General features: G+C 33.3%; 2 protein-coding genes across 2 annotated transcripts; both read left to right on the top strand.

The window, feature by feature from the left end:
- Positions 1-41: 41 nt before the first annotated feature.
- On the top strand, positions 42-6,514 carry LOC123551811 (uncharacterized). The gene is made up of 2 exons (XM_045341012.2): positions 42-277; positions 2,601-6,514. The coding sequence occupies exons 1-2, from the start codon at positions 259-261 to the stop codon at positions 3,758-3,760; spliced, it is 1,179 nt and encodes a 392-aa protein (XP_045196947.2). The 5' UTR covers positions 42-258; the 3' UTR covers positions 3,761-6,514.
- Positions 6,515-11,149: 4,635 nt separating this feature from the next.
- LOC123551815 (uncharacterized) lies at positions 11,150-15,525 on the top strand. The gene is made up of 2 exons (XM_053541373.1): positions 11,150-11,306; positions 13,172-15,525. The coding sequence occupies exons 1-2, from the start codon at positions 11,288-11,290 to the stop codon at positions 14,320-14,322; spliced, it is 1,170 nt and encodes a 389-aa protein (XP_053397348.1). The 5' UTR covers positions 11,150-11,287; the 3' UTR covers positions 14,323-15,525.
- The last annotated feature ends 226 nt before the right edge of the window (positions 15,526-15,751 follow it).

Below are 15,751 nucleotides of genomic sequence, written 5' to 3'. Positions count from 1 at the left end.
ATTCTCAGGATTACATTTAATTATATATATTGTAAATGTCATGAATTGCAACGATTGTCTGTTTAAAGAAGTGATAAAACAAAAAGCCATGTTTATTTTATGTATGAATATGAATAAGGATATATCAGTCAGCAGGTTAAATTTGGATACATGTCACTTCCTGCATTATTCTAGAAATTTCCAGTCATCGATTATCTTAACTACAGTGGTGGTAAACAATCGCTCGGTGATACCAGGGTGTGTAAAACTGTTTAAAGCATGGGTCGAAAACGAAAAGGTACTAGTTTCTTTTTTATCATTATTTCAACGTTTTTAACAATAAAATGATTAAGATCGATCTTTCTCTGCTAACTTGTCAACCTTTCATATGGTTTTATCCCGAAAAAATATGTGCTTTAAGATGTCTGCCAAATATGGTGATGAGTTGTAACACTATTTTGGTTAATTTACGCATATTACTAGCCGTTATTTTATTATTATCATTCTTGACTGATTTCTAACACTTTATTAAGAATCATAAAAATATTGTGTTCTATATCTATGAAATGAACAATATTAACCGTTTAAAATATGTGCTTTTCAGAGCATTAATTTTGACTGCCATTGATCATTTATATGTAGAGAGAAGAAATAATACCTGTTCATAAAGTTTATTCTAATTGTGTCGGCTTGATTAATCCGAGTAACGAAAAATCATTAAGTTTGTAGTTTTGAAAGTTTTACTTTCGCTTTCGATATAAGGTTTTACAATTATTTTAAGTGTAGATTTTCAACAACTTAAAAAGTAATAAATTATAGATCAATTAACTTTCCAAGAGCATTGTATTCTTATGCAGGGCAAAATGTATAATTTCAAACACATTAATGAAGTATATACATAGTCTTTCCTACATATCTGTCATAGGTATATGCTGGCAAATAACCAGAACACATACCATAATTTATAGCTCTTACGTCAGACTATTGGGTTAAAGTACAAAAATTCCAGTACCGGCTATCATATTCAAGCTGACATGAGAATGACATTGCTTGCATTATTCTTTTCGTATAAATAATGATTTATTAAACTCAAATTCATATTAATATAAACGATTAATTCAGACCATGTAAACAATCATAACATTAACATGTTTGTCTGTATAATCAGTACTGTTAAGGTTAAAATAGTATACACCTAATGCACGTATAGATAAGCGCCATATGTACCTTGATTCTATATCTATTTTATTTATTTAATCGTGAACTTTTATTTGCAACACGTTACCGTATATTACAGTTTTGGACGCACATGGGTACAAAAAAACCTGTATTTTTGTACGAATTTTGACGGTCCAACAGTCCCTTATTTAACATAAGATAGTGCCCAAAACGCGTGAAAATGATCCGACTGTATATCACGGAAGTAGGAGCTCTATGTACAGAGTTTGATTATTAGTCTTGAAATCAGGACTACATATATTTCTAAATGAATAAAATAAATACAGAATAAAAAAGGTTATTTAGGGCCTTACATTGTTCTGTATGATATATATTTGCACCAAACTGGAAAATACAGAAAAAGCAGAAGTACAATATTCAGTGAATCATGTTTAGTTTAAACTAAAATAAGACAGATATAGAATAAAAAGGTTATTCAACATGGTACTGTACAACTCGAGATATATTTGGACTAGTACCCAGCTGGGAAAACCATATTGGAATCGCCTAGAGACTCGTCCAGTATGGTTTCTCAGCTTGGTACTTGTCCAAATATATCTACGTATTTTACAAAACAATGCTAAATAATCTAATAATATATACAGTATGTATTTCCGTGACAAGGAAATATGAACAGGTAGAAAAAAATATGTAGACTACATTCTTTTAATATCAATTCCATAAATAACGCACACAAAAACTAAAATCAGTTCTATATTAACATCGATAAGTTTGATAACAAAACAACAAGTAAAAATGTGGAGGTATGTCATAAAAAGGTCAATATAACAATAGCTTGATCTGACGGCCTTGTGTGATAGAACCCGGCAAAATCTACTCGAGTGAAATACAGCGTCCCAAATGAAACTACTGTTACGGATAACCCTATTGTACTTCCACTAAGAAACCGGAACATTATTTGAACAAATGACTGCTATACATGGCATTTAAATTCACCACAAACACAGTTATTTTATATATTAAGTAAAGTTAATTCATTTGATGAGGATGTTCTATATTTAAACTTAATATCTAAAATAAAACTGTTTAGTAAAAGATCCACATCGGATATCTTTAACAAAGCTTAATTTTATTGATAATAATATTTAACTGGCGTCACGCTGAAAAACATACATACTAACATAACATAAAAATAATACGAAAAAGCAATAATTAAATAATCGTTAAAAGAATGTGCACTAAAGAATTCAGGAAGTTAAGCAAAAATTTGTATCAGATTACCAAAACACATAAAACAGTTGTGCTTGTGCTTGTGTTTCTAAATATAGAATGATTGTATTTCATGTGTTATTCGGGTAAGGTTCATTTGACGAATATAAATACGGAAATAATTTTTTTCAGTAAAAGCTGTAACATTTATAGAGCAATTATTTTTATTGCAGCTCCGGCGCAAACATCGGCAAAACATCTGAAGTTTGATGAAACACGATTTTATAAAAAATCGAAAACCGAAGACCATGTCTTTATAATTGAAGGAAAGAAAATGTATGTTTCGAAAATAGTGTTGACTATAGCTTCACCCGTCTTTGCTAGCATGTTTGAATCAGATTTTAAAGAGAAACACATGGAAGAAATAGAACTCAAGGAAAAGAAATATGAAGATATGCTTGAATTTGTAAAACTTCTATATCCTGGTTCAAGAAATCCTGTCACCATGGAAACTGTATTTCTTGTCCTGCCCTTAGCGGAAGAATATCAGGTAAACACTATAAAATATGAATGTGAACAATGTCTTTTACACGAAGTAGAGAAAAGAACATCATCTCGTCGTAGATCTACAAATGTTCAAAGTCTTTGTCAAATACTGCAATTCAGTAGTTTATACAATATACCGACCGTTGAGAAAACATGTATTGAAGTTCTTTCTAAAATTCCTCAAAAACAAGTAGATTCCGCCGAAAAATTATACCCACTGCCAGATAAAAGTAAAAATAAATTGCTAAGTCAAGTTAACAGGAGATTACAGGAAAGACTAAAGAATATAGAAGATGATATCGAATTTAAAGATAATATTATTGAAATGAATGAGGATGACATATCTGACTTGAGAAGACAGATTCTAGAAGCCAACAAAGAAAGAGAAACTCTAAGACAAAAGCTTTCTGACAGAGAATGTGAAAATCGGAATGAAGGCATTATAAAACTGGAGTTCACTGTCAGCTGTTTAACAACGGTCGGTCAGTTAAGTGACCCAAGGAAATTTAGAGGACTTAATTGGCGGTGTAAAGTCACAAGAGAATGCATTCACGGTATCACGGGGGACGAACATCTCGGATTTTGGGCATGTTTCGACCCAGGTTTCCCAAACATGGAAATAAATGTTATTGCGTCTTTTAAATTACTGAATAACAAAGGTGCTGATTTTGTGTGTTATATGTCTGAGACTGTATTTACCACAAAGAATTGCTCCTGGGGATATGGAGACAAACTTAAGTGGGAGGAGTTAATAGATCCTGAAAAAGGATACGTAGTTGACGATAAGGCAACAATTGAATTGTTTATTGTAACATTTAAACCACGATTTGGTATAAGAATTAATTGAAATGACGTATTTTATGTTTAAATTTAAAATATAAGCTGTTAGAGTAAATTCAATCACTTTAAGAAAATGAACAAATTGATGAATGTGTTCATTTATTACATTTATTACCCCCCCCCCCCCCCCCCCCCCCCTACTTCCCTTCTAAGAAGGAGGGGTATATTGTTTGTTTTACTAATGTCGATCTGTTTATCGGTCGGTAAACCAATCAGTTTCCCGATAATGACTCAAAAACACTTAAGCCTAGGACCATGTTAGTTGAAAGGGAGTTTTGACATGACCAGCCTATGACTCCTGTTGGTTTTGAGATCAATAGGTCAAAAGTCAAAGTTACAGTAGCCTGGAACAATTTGACGAGAGCTTGAGAACGTTTGGGCCTAGGGTCACGAAATTATAATGGATGACCCCTATTGATTTTGTGGTCAGTATTATAAAGGTTAATACAATCTGTAAAAAGATTAAGTCACATTTACCAAGAAAAATGGAACTATTTTGCCAAATAACTAGAGTTCTGTTCCCTGTGCAGTTACTGAATGTATCATTTCGTGTTCAAAGAGTTCTTGCTTCAACGTGTTTTAATTTGTTGATTGATTTGAATTTATGAATTATTATTACATTTTTATTAATTGTAAGATAATTAGATAAACAGGTCTTTCGCGTGATTTACGACTGTTCAGTGGTCCTAGTGGTTGAATAAACATCCAATCAACTGAACTACATGAACACCTTATATATTCTAAAACATTCAATGGAATTATGTAATAAAGATTATACTGAATTCGTAGAGAAGCCGACGTCATACAACAATCGTTATAATATCTCACCGGTATTCCGCGCAATATTACCAATGTTTCACGTAGAATATATAATATATATTTTTTATAACACTCGGTGTTCTTCTTTGTATATATGAGAAACAAAACAAGCCATGTTATAATATCAGTTTTAACTTTTACTCTGCTGTATTTCTAAAATGATTTGGTCCATCATTCAATTTGGTCAGTACCACTTGTTTATCAAAGGGGTGTTCACTGAAAATGTACTGACTGAAAACTGAACAGTGCGGTCTATAATCAGCCTGCACAGCTGAGCCTGCGGATGTGCCGGTGTAATGAAGTATTTCGACCCCCATAGAATAATGACCCCCCCCCCCCCGGTCATTATTCTATAGAAAAAGTGACCCCCCCCCCCCCCCCCCCCCCCGGTCATAGTATTATGACCTCCAGATCATAGTACTATGACTCCCCCACGTGAAGTAAACTGAATCTCACGAAGAATATTGACTCCCATAAAAAAACGACCCCGGTCATTTGGTCAAATTTAGTGATAACTCATGTATCTTAGGCCTAATTGCTGCATTTTATGGGGGAGGGGGGCATATAGATTTGCCCTTGTCCGTCCGTCCTTCCGTTTGACTATTAGCCCCAGATACCATCACTTGACACAGAAATCAGAGCATTCCGCAACGGGAAAAGGGATTCTATTTCTAGACGATGTATCTTGGTGTATACATTTTTTTTTCAGGAAAATAACAATTCACAATACGTTCACAAAACACACCAGTGTCAATAATCCCTGCATACTTCGGTATGAAGTAATTCTTCAGAAGAAAACTGTACATGAAACTGATAGCATAGAACTTAGTATTAATAGAAGTTGCAATACTTAGCAGTGGCAGTAAAGTACGGTAGCGGCAACAATAGAAAGTAGTAGTAGTAGTAGTAGTAGTAGTAGTAGTAGCAGTGGTAGTGGCAGTTGCAGTAGCAGCAGCAGCAGCAGCAGCAGCAGCAGCAGAGGAATAAGTGACAGCAACAACAGCAGCAGGAGAAGAAGAGGTAGATGTACAAGACGTATTAGTGGAAGCAGGTATAGTAGTATCAGTAGTAGCAGTTATAGTAGTAGTAGAAGAAGTAGTAGTAGTAGTAGTAGTAGTAGTAGTAGTAGAAGTAGTAGTAGTAGAAGTAGTAATAGTACAATCAAAATGTTAACTATTGGCAATGGAGGGTATTAGAGTTGTAGATCTAGTAAAATTGTCCGTTAGGTTTGGTGGGGATCACTTTTTAATAGATATTATGGTCGAAAGTCTTTTTAGGAGCCGGTGTTTTACACGGAAAGAGTAACATTTTTTAATAAAATAATGTCCGGGAATCGATATTGTATGAGAGTTCGAATGTAGTAATTTCGGGAGTGAGTATTTTACATGGAAGGAGTCACTTTTCTATAGAATAATAACTGGGTTCGTTATTATATGAGATTCGAAGGGAGTCATCTTTAGGGAGTCAGTATTTTACTTGGAGGGGTCAGTTTTTCTATAGAATAATGACCGGGGGTCGTTATTCTATAGAGTTTTCAAAGGGGGTCAGTTTTTTATAAGGGGAGTCAATATTTTACAGGAAAGGAGTCCCATTTTCTATAGAATAATGACCGGGGGTCGTTATTCTATGGGGGTCGAAATACTTCATTACACCTGCTTATCTTGGTCTGCACTGGTCGCAAAGGCAGAATCGCATGCCGCCAGCAGGCTAAAGATTGACAGAGGAAGTTTCGAAGTATATTTTATTGATGTGTCAAAGTTTTATACACTTCCTTTTGCCCGAGGATTTTTTCTTCTTTGAAAATATCTAACAAAGTTTCTTTAAACGTGTGCATAGCAATTTAAGAATGGCTATGTGCAATATGTGTTTAACTTAAATCTTTTGTGAAAAGTTTTATATGTAATTGTGCATAAATAAGATTCCAATAAATAAATATCTTGTATTTTATGTTGTTTATCATTAACAAAAACAGCCAAAAAATACTGATTATCTAAGTTAAAGAGGCCTATTAATTCTGACAAAATGCGAGAAACAGTTATGGTTCTTCACCAACATGCTGATCTAACGATGATAAACCTGTGTACACAGTTTCAAAGTTATAACTTATAGAATTAAAAAAAAGTGGACATGTGGACCTAAATAAAAAGAAATTCAAATGTTCTATTTGCGTAAAGGCGTAAAGGCCATGTTTGTCTTTAAGAAATCAGGCTAGCTGAAAAACAAAGTGCTTGTTTATAATTGAAAAGACAAGCCTCAGCCTTCCGACTGCTGGGCAGACGCCTTATCTGTTAATTTAAATAGATTACTGGTATCCTCTTTTCTATGAGATTTTTTTAGATTTTCCTTTCCTACATATCGAGGATGTTATTATGCGAGGAAGAATAAATTGAACTTACCGTCTGTCCGGTGCGATTGCTAAAAATATATGGACAACCGATGCGATTGCTAAAAGTATATACTGTCTAAATGGAGTTTAAGACCGTGTAATTCCCTTGTTCGGTTACCAGCAAAACTTGGAACAACTTTGTTGTCAAAAACACCTGTACTATCGTTTTTAGCTGGATAAAGACATTACTAATGCAACTACCAAATCAATTTTGGGCGATCACTATCCGAATACGAAATTACTAACCATATATGGACTATATATGGTCAGAAAACTATGTATTCAGACAATAGAAATCATGTCATGAAATGCTGTAAAATCTTATTTAGTTTTGACGTGCTATTTTGTCAATATTATTAGTTTAATTTTGATAGTTTGAAATAAGTAATTTCATTTGATCATTTTAAAAAATGAGATTTGGCTAGCTCCTATAGTAAATATGCAGTTTTATATTCGAAACTAAAGTAAGTGATTATATAAAGTAAACGAATTGTCATAAATAACAAAACAAGTATCATTTGAATTTCATTTTAACACAGAACTCACTAGTATATATACATTACAAAAATATCATTTTCACTATCTTTAAATAATATTTATATAGTCTCTTCATCCCATGTACATGCAACAGTTCTATATTCTTATCCAAATCAAAAATAATCGAGACCTTCCACTTGCTGGATAAAATTTTCAAACATCATCGGGTGCAAGGCGACCCTTCTCCTTGTTTTGTTCCATCCATGATAAAATAAGCATCGACTGCCGTAGCGGTGTAAGACAAGCAGTCCATCGCAACCAATAAATACATGTCATAAGCAAGAGCCCAAAAATGTTCCATGTCTTGTATAACTGGCGAGATAGCATTGTAATAACCTGGATAGAATGTCACCTCTCTCATCTACTGTGATGGTAAAAACGTTTGGCCATTGTCCTGTTAGGGCACCCACATTACCCAGCATAGGTTACAACACAGTTTAGCATTTTTACAAAACCCATCTCACTCTTTTTAATACTTAGACTTCGATTAATACAAAAGTTTTAAAATTTCATAGATCATTTAATCTTTCAATGAAACGCTTGTTTGATATACAAGGACATGAACAACAACTAAATATACATAGCTTAATTTTCAAATAATATAAATGCTTTACCATCGAAATAAAGCAAATATAGATAATTCTTGAAGAATATTCGAAAATTATGCTGAGCATATGTTACATTAACCCTTGCACTTACTACACCCTTTGACTGGAAATCTACAGCTATTGTTATATTTTTAGAATGTCTGTGAAACTTTAATTCAAATTTCTCGAGTGTCAGGTCCTGTGAAATGTGCAAACGCTGAACAGAGAATATGCTCTTTAAAGGCTTGCCATATGACCTATTAAAAATTATGCAGGACCAAATTATATGAAAATAGCGAAATGTGTGCCTTAGTTCAAACCTTATGATATCTGCTTTGAGACACACAATATTTTATGTAGTCAAATAAATTTATATGAATTTGTAAGCTGCTAATAACCAAATATTTCAGTTTATACATACGACGACAAGTCATAGATCAGATTTGCCATGACATCATCTCCAACACTGATGTTTAGTACTGCAGCAAAACCTGAAGAGGTAAGGTCAGGGTCATATTAAACAGATAATTTTGAACTATACATTGTATTTGGAATGGTGTAATTATTTCCTGTTGCCTTTTATTGCTTTATGCAAAGAAGTATAAAATACACAGAATGGCAACTGGCTGTAATCTCGCGTGAGCTCGTGTCAGAGCGTGATTCGGCGTTATCTTACTAAAAACAAACATCGGCGAGCATGGAGTTACAATTTGTACCTTTAAAACTACATTTAAAATACATGTTAGCTTCTAAAACAAAATTAGTTTAATGTGAAATGGTCTTAAGACACGAAGTACACGGTTTTTTTTGCAATCGAAGGAAGCGTGGTCATACGGTGATAATTATTTTACCGATGAATAATTGCTTTCGGATACAAAATGGCGCGTGTAGAAAGCGCCACTTCCGGTAAACGAGATCTCGTTTTTTTGTCACGGGAGGTTGGCGAGATTTGCTCTATATGCCTTTCAAGTTGCCAATCTATTTATTTTTATAGCTCTTTGCTTTATGTAAAGTGACTGTGTTGAAATTTGACAGCCGCTACTATCAAATTCAAGTATGAAGGCAGTATAGTTTGAAGTTTGAGCCTATTTTTAATTATTATATACAACATAATGAGGGTAAATCTTGGCTAATGGAACATTTGTTGTTGTTTTTTTATTGTTGTTGTTGTTTTCTTTTTTCTTTTTTGTTGTTGTTGATTTTTTCATGAATTTCCCATCGATAGAATAGGGAAGTTTGAAACGGTGACAGGGAATACAGTTATACATAAAACGGATTTACCCATTGTATCATTTACCATAATGACACGTTATTGACAGTCTGAAATGACTTTTACGCACACATACAATTTAATAACTGTTACGCTCCATGATTTTTCTAGTGTTCAGCCTTTCTTGTTAACAGACGAGGCCTAAAACTTATGGGTTCTGAGCAATCCGATTTAAAACATCCCAATCCCCACAACATGGGAATCCAGTCTGACAATATCTAATTTTTTTATGTGCAAAAATCTCGCCATTTTTCATCTGCAACTTGGCAACGTTGATTATATCAGGAACGGAACTCGATGAGTGCCAATTAACACTCATTAGCGCATATAAAGTGGGATCTTTAATGAAAAGATATTGGGTATGAGCAGGAATTATCAACGTCTAACGGGCTAACTAAGGCGTTCACGTTCTGTCACAGCACATGACATGTTGTGTGTATTGTCATTATAATTAAATCCAGGATGAAAACTTCAATAAAACATATATATATATCAGTTATATTATTTCGTACAACTATACATATTGAAATGTAAGTCATCTACACATTCCATAAAACATTTTTTTCCTACATAAACATTAACTATTATCACAGCGAGTTAAATCTGAACATGCATAAGGTGTGCCTGGCCGATACTTTGTTGGTATGTCTTATCGATTATTGTTTAAATGTATGTGTACATCTACGGTGCCCCTAAAGTGACGTGTTACACACTTTTTTTCCAATTAGGTAATGTGAGACTTTTTTTATTTCGTTTAAACGAAATCATTTCGTTTAAACGAAATAAGTTATTTCGTTTAAACGAAATGATTATTTCGTTTAAACGAAATAAAAAAAAGTCTCACATTACCTAATTGGAAAAAATGTGTGTAACATGTCACTTTAGGGGCACCGTATACATCCCCTTATGTTATCACAATTACCGCATGGCACCTTTTTTGACAGGGATATAGTTATATAAGCTCATCTGCTTTCCTCAGAAAATATAGCACAATACTTTGCATCCAAAGGATGAGACTTTGATTCTCAGGAGCGCTGTATGGTATGTTTTCCTTTACGTTTTGACACGTGTCTCCAGTGATATGGAGAAGATTATAATTACTTTACGTCATATTGACACATTTTAGGTCATATGTCGACTGACTTTTGATGGTGGAGAAGGACTTCAGGTACCCCTACCGTCTGTGGGCAGCTAGGTAGAACCATTGACCTTCCGTGAGCCAGTTGGAGGACTTCCTCACATGAAAACATTCTTTCCCGTAAGCGAGGTTTCGATCCGACAAGTCTTTCGAATTCAGAGATCTTAACCACTCGACCACTAGATATTTGCGGAGACCAAGTCAGTATTGGTGCAGAATCCGTAAAATCAGGTTAAGTTCACTGGCCACCGCTGTGTGACTGAAATTATCATGAAAACGCTAAAATTTACAGTCAAACAAATATTATTATATAAATTTATTTGGGTCAGAAAAACTCACATGTGTTCTAGTTTTAATTGCTTTTAAAGTTAAATACAAAATAGGACTTACTAGTTCAGTGATTTTTAACCTAATTTGTTTATAATAAAAAAAAAACGTATTTCTCTGTTTGTTTATGTTTTCCAAAACAATAGAAAGTGTACAAAAGAAATGAAAATAGCGCATGACGTGTAAAATTAGTACACGACCTTGTTTGAATATTTCTTTTATATCAATTGTTCAGATATTCATTTTCAGGATCACATTTAAAAATATAAATACATATTGTAAAAGTCATGAATTGTAACGATTGATTATTTTACGTATGAATATGAGTAAGGACATTCAGCAGGTTAAATTTGGATACATGTCACTTCCTGCATTATTCTAGGAATTTCCAATCATCGATTATCATAACGACACTCGCTCGTGGTAAACAGTCGCTCGTTGATACCAGGCTGTGTAAAACTGTTTAAAGCATGGGTCGAAAACGAAAAGGTACTAGTTTCTTTTTAATCATTATTTCAACGTTTTGAACAATGAAATAATTAAGATCGATCTTTCTCTGCTAACTTGTCAACCTTTCATATGGTTATATCCCGAAACATATTTAGGTGCTTTAAGATGTCTGCCAGATTTGGTGATTAATTGTAATAATATTTTGGTTAATTTACAGATATAACCGTTTTATAATTATTATCATTTTTGACTGATTTCTAACACTTTGTTAAGGATCATTAAAATATTTTGTTCTATATCTATGAAATGAACAAAACCGTTTAAAATATGTGCTTCTCAGAGCATATACTTTGACTGTCATTGCTCATTTTCTATGTAGAGAGAAGCAATCTTTTCTTTCAAGAATACCTGTCCATGAAGTTTGTTCTAATTGTGTCTGCTTGGGTAACCCGAGTAACGAAAAATGTTAAGTTTGTATGTAGATTTGAAATGAAGCGGCAGTTTTAGTTTTGAAAGTTTTACTTTCGCTTTCGGTATAAAGTTTTACAATTGTTTTTAGTGTAGATTTTCAACAGCCGGACTACTTGAAAGTAATAAATTATAGATAAATTTACTTTCCCAGAGCATGTACAAGAGGTGTGTGTATTTCTTATGCAAGGCAAAATGTATATTTTCAAACACATTAATGAAGTCTATAGATTATCTTTCCTACTTATTTTTACATTTTTATATATCTATCACAGGTATATATGTTGGCAAAAAACCAAAACACATAATATAATTTTTTATAGCTCTTACGTCAGACTATTAGGTTGAAATACAAAATTTCTGTATCGGGTATCCAAGCTGACATGAGAATGACATTGCTTGCAATATTCCTTTCGTATAGATAAAGATTTATCAGACTCAAATTCATATTTGACAATAAAAAAACATTACTTCAGACCATGTAAACAATCATAACATTAACATGTTTTTGTTTTTTTTTTGTATAATCAGTACTGTGTTAAGGTGAAAAAAGTATACACCTAAAGCGCCGTATATATTTTTGTCGTATACCTATATATACGGTATGTATTTCCGTGACAAGGAAATACGAACAGGTAGAAAAAAAATCTGTAGACCACTTCTTTTAATATCAGTTCTCTAAATAGCGCACACAAAAACTACACTCAGTTCTATCTTATCATCGATAAATATTGAAGATTTCGTCAAACAAAAAGGTGGGGGTATATAATAAAAGGGTCATTATAACAGTAGCTTGATCTGTGCTCCTCGTGTGATACGACCTGGCAAAATCCACTCGACCCCAATACAGCATCCCAGATGAAACTACTATTATAATAACCCTATTGTACTTCCACTAAGAAACTGGAAGATTATTTGAACAAATGACTGTTGTTCATCACATTTACTTGTAAATGTAGCACCACAAACACAGGTAGTTTATATATTAAGTAAAGTTAAATTCATTTGATGAGGATGTGCTACATTTAAACTTTTAAAATAAAACTGTTTAGTAAAAGATCCGCATTGGATATTATTAACAAAGCTTAATTTTAATAATAATTAATCAACTTTTGATGTCCAACAGAAATTTTGTTTAACATTCAACTGACGTAACGCTGAAAACATACATACATAACATAAAAAAATTACGGAATAGCATTAATTGAATAATCGCTAACAAAAGAATGTGCACTAAAGAATTCAGGAAGTTAAGCAAAAGTTTGTTTCAGATTACCACACATAAAACAGTTGTGCTTGTGCTTGTGTTTCTAAACATAGAATGATTGTATTTTAATGTGTTTTTCGGGTAAGGTTCATTTGACAAATACAAATGCGGAAATAGATTTTATGCAGTAAACGCTATAACATTTTTAGAACAATTATTTTTATTGCAGCCCCGACGCAAACATCGACAACACATCTGAAGTTTGATGAAACACGGTTTTATAAAAAATCGAAAACCGAAGACCATGTCTTTATAATTGAAGGAAAGAAAATGTATGTTTCCAAAATAGTGTTGACGATAGCATCACCCGTCTTTGCTAGCATGTTTGAATCAGATTTTAAAGAGAAACACATGGAAGAAATAGAACTCAAGGAAAAGAAATATGAAGATATGCTTGAATTTGTAAAACTTCTATATCCTGGTTCAAGAAATCCTGTCACCTTGGAAACTGTATTCCTTGTCCTGCCATTGGCGGAAGAATATCAGGTGGACTCTATAAAGTATGAATGCGAACAATGTCTTTTACATGAAATAGAGAATAGGAAATCACCTCGAAGATCTACCAATGTTAAGAGTCTTTGTCAAATACTGCAATTCAGTAGCATATACAATATACCGAACGTTGAGAAAACATGTATTGATGTTCTTTCTAAAATTCCTCAAAAACAAGTGGATTCCGCTGAAAAATTATACCCATTGCCTGATAAATGCAAAAATAAATTGTTAACTAAAGTCAATATGAGATTACAGGAAAGAATAAAGAACATCGAAGATGATATCGAGTATAAAGATAATATTATTGACATGAAGGAGGATGACATATCTGACTTGAGAATACAGATTCAGGAAGCCAACAAAGAGAGAGAAACTCTAAGACAAAAGCTTTCTGACAGGGAATGTGAAAATCGGAGTGAAGGCATTATAAAATTGGAGTTCACCGTCAGCTTTTTAACAACGGCCGGTCAATTAAGTGACCCAAAGAAATTTAGAGGACTTAATTGGCGGTGTAAAGTCACAAGAGAGTGCATTCCCGGTATCACGGGGGACGAACATCTTGGATTTTGGGCATGTTTCGACCCAGGTTTTCCAAACATGGAAATAAATGCTATTGCGTCTTTTAAAGTATTGAATAACAAAGGTGCTGATTTTGTGTGTTATACATCTGATACTGTATTTACCACAAGGAATTGCTCCTGGGGATATGGAGACAAACTTAAGTGGAAGGAGTTTATAGATCCTGAGAAAGGATACGTAGTTGGCGATAAGGCAACAATTGAATTGTTTCTTGTAACATTTAAACCACGATTTGGTAACGAATAAATTTTAATTGAAATGACATACATAATTGTTTTAGTTAAAATGTAAAATATAAGCTGTTAGAGTAAATTCAATCACTTGAAGAAAATGAATAAATTGAGGAATGTCTTCATTTATTATCCCCGCTTTTGAGGTCAATAGGTCAAATGTCAAGATTAAAGTGGTCCGGAACAATTTAACGGTTTGCGGACGATAACTTGAGAACACTTGGGCCTAGGGTCACGAAATTTTATAGGAAGACCCCTATTGATTTTGTGGTCAGTATATAAAAGGTTAAGTCACATTGACCCAGAACAGTAGAGCTATTTTGCTAAATAACTAGAGTTTTGTTCCCTGTGCAGTTACTGAATGCATCAAGTGGTGCATTTCGTGTTCAAAGAGCTCTTGCTTCCACGTGTTTTAATTTGTAGATTGATTTGAATTTATGAATTATTATTTTAACATTTTTATTACTAGTAAGATAATTAAATAATCAGGGCATTCGCGTGGGTTATTACCTGATTTACCACTGTTCAGTGGTCCTAGTGGTTTAATAACATCCAATCAACTGAACTACAGGAACACCTTATATATTCTAAAACATTCAATGGAATTATGTAATAAAGATTATACTGAATTCGTAAAAAAGCCGACGTCATACAACAATCGTTATAATATCTCACCGGTATTCCGCGCAATATTACCAATGTTTCACGTAGAATATATAACACTCGGTGTTCTTCTTTGTTAATATGAGAAACAAAACAAGACATGTTATAATATCAGTTTTAACTTTTACTCTGCTGTATTTCTAAAATGATTTGGTCCATCATTCAATTTGGTCAGTACCACTTGTTTATCAAAGGGGTGTTCACTGAAAATTTACTGACTGAAAACTGAACAGTGCGGTCTATGATCAGCCTGCACGACTGACTGTGGATGTGCCAGCTGATCTTGGTCTGCACTGGTCGCAATGGCAGAATCGCATGCCACCAGCAGGCTAAAGGTTGAAAGAGGAAGTTTCGAAGTATATTTTATTTATGTGTCAAAGTATTATACGCTTTCTTTTGCCAGAGATATTTTTTTCTTTGAAAATATCTAACAAAGTTCCTTTAAAAGTGTGTATAGCCCTTTAAGAATCTGGCAATGTGCAATATGTGTTAAATCTTTTGTTTTTATATGTTTTTATTGTGCATAAATAAGATTCAAATAAATAAATATCTTGTATTTTATGTTGTTTATTCTATACAAAAACAACCAAAAAATACTGATTATCTAAGTTAAAGAGGCCCATTAAATTATGACAACATGCAAGAGACAGTTATGGCTCTTGACCAACTTGTTGATCTAACGATGATAAACGATGATAAATATGTGTTCAAAGTTTCAAAGCTATAACTCTTACATAGTCCAAGAAAAGTGGACCCAAATAAAAAGAAATTCAAATTTTCTT

This window comes from Mercenaria mercenaria, chromosome 4 (assembly GCF_021730395.1).
Source record: "Mercenaria mercenaria strain notata chromosome 4, MADL_Memer_1, whole genome shotgun sequence".
In the NCBI taxonomy this organism is placed as follows: domain Eukaryota; kingdom Metazoa; phylum Mollusca; class Bivalvia; order Venerida; family Veneridae; genus Mercenaria; species Mercenaria mercenaria.
Note: the sequence above shows the minus strand (reverse complement) of the source record. Positions and strands in the feature narration are given on the sequence as shown.